We start from the raw sequence: 5,000 nt of genomic DNA on the forward strand, positions 1-5,000 counted from the left end.
CCTCTGGACCTCCAGAGTCTCTCAGGTACTTTGTGAATGACTCTCAGACCAGAACCTGACGAGTCTGAGGTCTGGACCGACTCGGCCTAGTTTTATTTTGAAGGTCGTGAGCTGAGCAGTCTTCCTTTGGACAGGCGCGTGATTTGCTTTATTGTGAGTCGTAGGCGGAAGTCACATGCTTCGTGCTGCCCGACTTGATGTTTCAGAGAGGAAACTTGCTGCAGACACGGAGGCTTCTATGAGAGGACTTGAAGGAAGAACAGCTCGGTGTTGAGCCTCTGCGGCTACAGTCAGAACTGCGCTTAAAAACCGCTCATTTTCATCTCATCGGCTAACCGACCTGAAACCGGACGGCAGGCTCAGCCAGCTGGCCTGGGAGACGCTGAGCGAGCTGCTACAGGCTAATGAACCGTGAGTAGAGTTCAGCGAGAGGCTCGAGAGTCGGATTCAGCGTAAAAACAGTGTTTCGGGTTGAATTAAGACCTGTTGAAGGTCGGACATTAGCACATTCCACTCAGTGAGTTTAGCTAACGTTCGCTAAGCTAGCGAGTTCCATTATCGGTCAGCTTGCTAGCACAGCTGAAGGTGAGCTTTTCCCTGAAAACCGTTAATTTGTTCAGACTTTGAGTTCAGACAGTTCACACATGAAGTCTGTGTTTGCTTCGCTTTGGCTCAACTGCACCGGTTTTTCTATGAAAGCAGCGGGCTGAGCTTTAACTGAGCTTTCAGCCTGTTACTCGTTTGTTTGTTGGATTATTTCATTTTTCAGTGAAAACAATAAACCAAACCACAGTGAAGGTTAAAGATGTTTCAGATCTTTACAGACTGTGTGGTTTTAATCCTCCACCTCAAAACTCGGCGTGATTCTTGAAGATCCTCATTTAGGAAACATAATCCGAAACTCCCTTTAAAAAGCGTCAGATTTTAGGCTAAAAGGAAAACATGCAGCGACCGGCTGCTCGGCGATAAAAGTGTCCCTGCAGCTGACCCTGAATCTGGAAGATCTTCTTCTTTAATTCGGCTGACAGTTCAGCGAGTTGATTGAATCCTTTCAGATTTAAGGTGTGATTGATGATTGATGGTTGATGATTGGCTCACACTGATGCTGCTCACCTGTTCTGATGATGTCAGCAGGTCGTTTCATCCAGAACAAACTGGAAAGACTTTAAAGTAAATGACTGACGCTCGCCTCAGAATTATTAACCAGTTTACAAGAGGACACCTGACACCTGTCCTCATGTCTCCTGTTAAACTCACCTGCTCAGGTGTTTGCTGGTATCAGCTGACAGTCGGGCTGCGGTTATATTTTATTGATTCCTGATCGATTGCAGTCTCTGGTTCTGTTCCAGTCCATGAAGGAGTACACATGGAGACTTCAGTCTGTGTTTGAAGGTGTCAGATCAATCAACCTGATCAATAACAAAGATTCACTTTTACTCAAACCAAACGTGTCTGTGAACCTGCTGACTGCAGGGGGTCAAAGGTCAGCAGCTCAAGTGAAGCATCATGATGGTGAAGAGGATCTGAGGCGTCACAGCGAATCAGAGGCGGAAGATACGTTCGGATGTCGCCGGAAACCAGAAACTTCACTTGAACTTAACGATCAACGAGCGGGTGGGCGCTCAAAGTGCGTCCGCTGGCGTCGGCGTGCTGACTCGCTGGCTCGTCCCGTGTCGTCGTCGCCCTTTGACCCTGGAGAGGCGACGGTCTGTTCGTTCAGTGTTTCCTTCTGAAACTGAAAAATAGAAACATGAAGGTTCTGAGTTCAACTTTCTGTCTTTTACACTGGATGTCCCACAGGTGAGCAGGCAGGTAAGCAGACAGGTGAGCAGGCAGGTAAGCAGGCAGGTAAGCAGACAGGTAAGCAGACAGGTGAGCAGGCAGGTAAGCAGACAGGTAAGCAGACAGGTGAGCAGGCAGGTAAGCAGACAGGTAAGCAGACAGGTGAGCAGGCAGGTAAGCAGGCAGGTAAGCAGACAGGTAAGCAGACAGGTGAGCAGGCAGGTAAGCAGACAGGTGAGCAGGCAGGTGAGCAGGCAGGTAAGCAGACAGGTGAGCAGGCAGGTGAGCAGGCAGGTAAGCAGACAGGTGAGCAGGCTCACAGGTAACAGCTGACTGAGGGTTATTGACGGGCTGATTGACAGCGAGATAGACCAACCGGTGCCAGACTGCCTGGGTCTGAACAGTCCATGGAAGGTTGAAAGCCTCTTCAGTCTTTCTCTGTCTCTGTCTCTGTCTCTCTCCCTCTGTCCCCCTCACTCTCTCTCTCTGCAGCAGTGTAATGTAAGGCGATGCTCGCTCGGCCACCATGGCCAGTGTCACGCTGAGGTACTTCTGTTACGGCTGCCTCGTCACCTCAGCGACCTGGTCTGTCCTCCTCTTCCTCTACTTCTCTCTGGGGACGGAGCCCGGCCAAGGCAGGACCCCCCTGCAGCACCGCAGCCAGCCAGTCACGAAGGGCCTGGTCGACCGGAGGGCGGGGCATCGGCTTCCGCCGGCCAATAAGGGAGTGGAGCTGTCGCCAGAGATGGGTGAGTGGCCGTGGTGTGTTCAGGTGCTGCTAGGAGGCTCGGGGGGGGGGGTCTCTGAAGCTGGTCCACCATCCAGCAGGCAGAACTGGTGCTGGAGTGGACATTGGACACAGCCATACAGTCCTGGTCTCTGTCACACTCTGAGTCCTGGTCTCTCTGATACTGTCTGCAGGCATGATCTTCAATGAAGCGGATCAGGAAGTGAGGGACACTGGTTACCATAGACACGCCTTCAACGTCCTCATCTCCACCAGACTCGGATACCACCGAGAGCTGCCCGACACCAGAGACTCCCAGTAAGAACCACCAGAACTGGATCACATGTGGGGGAGCGAAGACCAGTATGAAGCAGGTCCAACACAGTCAGGCTTTCGTCATGTTCGTCACACTAAACGGACCAGTCAGGTGCCGCCTCCGTCAGGAGCAGGTTGTTATGATGGAGAGCGATGAAGAGCAGAAACAATAAGCTGACATCAGCTGGTTGTTTCTCTGAGCTCTCATTGGCTCTCAGAGGCTCCACTTTGTTTCTAACGGAGCGTTCTGGAGGCTGAAACCTTAAACTGACATTTAGACATCAGACTCAGGAGCTGGATTCAGGTCTGACCCCTTCCGATAGTGAACTAGTGATGACTCATCTCCCTCTGCAGGTGTCGAGACAAGGTGTATCCTCTGGCTCTACCTTCTGCCAGCGTAGTGATCTGTTTCTTCAACGAGGCGTTCTCCGCCCTGCTCAGGACCGTCCACAGTGTGCTGGACCGGACGCCGGCCTACCTGCTGCACGAGATCATCCTGGTGGATGACCACAGCGAGCTCGGTAACACCCAGGAAAAGCAAACAATAAGCGTGGCGTATGAGCTGATTCTTGACTGTGTGTGTTTTGGTGGTTCAGACGAGCTGAAGGACGACTTGGACCGGTGTGTCAGGGACGAGTTAGAGGGGAAGGTCAAGCTGGTGAGGAACCAGAAGAGGGAAGGACTCATTAGAGGACGTATGATTGGAGCGTCGCATGCTACTGGTACGTCCGACATCCAGACACCTTCCCCACCTTCACCTATGTAACCTTCTTCCTTATATACTGAACCGCTGCATCCTTGTTCCCTGCATCCTTATTTCCTTCACCTTTAATCTGTGTTCTCCACGTCTCTGATCCAGACGTCCTTGTTGCTGCTTTCTGTTTTGGTTCATGGTCTCACGCTCTTCACCTCGTCACTCGCGGACGCTTTAAACCAGACTTAAGACTTTGAGAACCTGCCTGAGCCTAAATCTGTTTAAGCGACTTCACTTGGTCCAGTGGAGGCTTCTGTGTCCTGTTTTGCATTGTTCTGATTGGATGAAGACAGACATGGACTCACCTGTCTGTGTGTCCAGGTGAGGTGCTGGTCTTCTTGGACAGTCACTGCGAGGTGAACCAGGCGTGGCTGCAGCCTCTGCTGGCTCCCATCCAGAAGGACCAGCGCACCGTTGTCTGCCCCGTCATCGACATCATCTCGGCCGACACACTGTCCTACTCGCCCTCGCCCATCGTCAGGGGTGGCTTCAACTGGGGGCTGCACTTCAAGTGGGACCCTGTCCCCCCCTCCGAGCTCAACGGCCCCGAGGGAACCACCGGACCAATCAGGTAAGCAGCTGATCCACCAGGTAAGCAGCTGACTGAGCAGCAGCATCCACACCAACCCTCGCCACTCCTCCTCCACCTCCTCTCGTCCCCGCAGGTCTCCCACCATGGCAGGTGGTCTCTTCGCTATGAACAGGATGTATTTTAACGAGCTCGGCCAATACGACGCCGGCATGGACATCTGGGGCGGGGAGAACCTGGAGATTTCCTTCAGGGTGAGAAGCAGTTTACCTGACTGTCAGTGAAGGTGTCTGAAGTGTTCAGGTGCTGGAGTCAGGACCTGGTTCCTGGTTTCACACCAAGAGTTCAACCATCAACCGGCCGGCACCTGAAACACGTCAGGCCTCATTGGTTCATTCACACAGGCCGCCTGCAGGGCGGAGACTGTCTCTCTCACGCTCACACTGTCTCGATGTCCCTCGATGTCTCAGATCTGGATGTGTGGGGGTCAGCTCCTCATCATCCCCTGCTCCAGAGTCGGCCACATCTTCAGGAAGAGGAGGCCCTACGGCTCTCCCGGGGGGCAGGACACCATGGCCCACAACTCCCTGCGGCTGGCACACGTGTGGATGGACGAGTACAAGGTACACACGGACACACACACTCAGCAGGGACCCTGCAGTGTCCTCTGACCTCACTTCCTGTGTCTCTGTGGTCCAATCAGGAGCAGTATCTGTCCCTGCGTCCAGAGCTACGTGACCGCAGTTTTGGTGACATCAGCGAGCGCGTGGCGTTGAGGAAGCGGCTGCAGTGTCGGTCGTTTGGCTGGTACCTGGACACGATCTACCCCGAGATGCAGACCGCCAACGGCAACAAGCAGCAGCCGCCGCAGCTGCTCTTCATCAACAAGGGCC

The 5,000-nt window shown here is 53.3% G+C and overlaps 1 protein-coding gene across 2 annotated transcripts in view; it reads left to right on the forward strand.

The window, feature by feature from the left end:
* Positions 1–117: 117 nt before the first annotated feature.
* The window catches only part of galnt11 (UDP-N-acetyl-alpha-D-galactosamine:polypeptide N-acetylgalactosaminyltransferase 11 (GalNAc-T11)), a 7,824-nt gene continuing 2,941 nt past the window's right edge, over positions 118–5,000 (forward strand). The window contains exons 1-9 of one of the 2 annotated variants that reach the window (XM_070986305.1): positions 118–411; positions 2,275–2,531; positions 2,704–2,827; positions 3,179–3,345; positions 3,421–3,546; positions 3,900–4,149; positions 4,244–4,361; positions 4,578–4,730; positions 4,811–5,000. The exon at positions 4,811–5,000 is cut by the window's right edge and continues 32 nt beyond it. In XM_070986305.1, coding sequence (XP_070842406.1) covers positions 2,309–2,531; positions 2,704–2,827; positions 3,179–3,345; positions 3,421–3,546; positions 3,900–4,149; positions 4,244–4,361; positions 4,578–4,730; positions 4,811–5,000 — 1,351 coding nt within the window. In that variant the 5' untranslated portion in view covers positions 118–411; positions 2,275–2,308. Of the gene's footprint in view, positions 412–1,719; positions 1,801–2,274; positions 2,532–2,703; positions 2,828–3,178; positions 3,346–3,420; positions 3,547–3,899; positions 4,150–4,243; positions 4,362–4,577; positions 4,731–4,810 lie in introns of those variants that run through there. The other variant, XM_070986306.1, reaches the window with a different exon arrangement.

This window comes from Chaetodon trifascialis, chromosome 18, assembly GCF_039877785.1.
Source record: "Chaetodon trifascialis isolate fChaTrf1 chromosome 18, fChaTrf1.hap1, whole genome shotgun sequence".
Classification (NCBI taxonomy): domain Eukaryota; kingdom Metazoa; phylum Chordata; class Actinopteri; order Chaetodontiformes; family Chaetodontidae; genus Chaetodon; species Chaetodon trifascialis.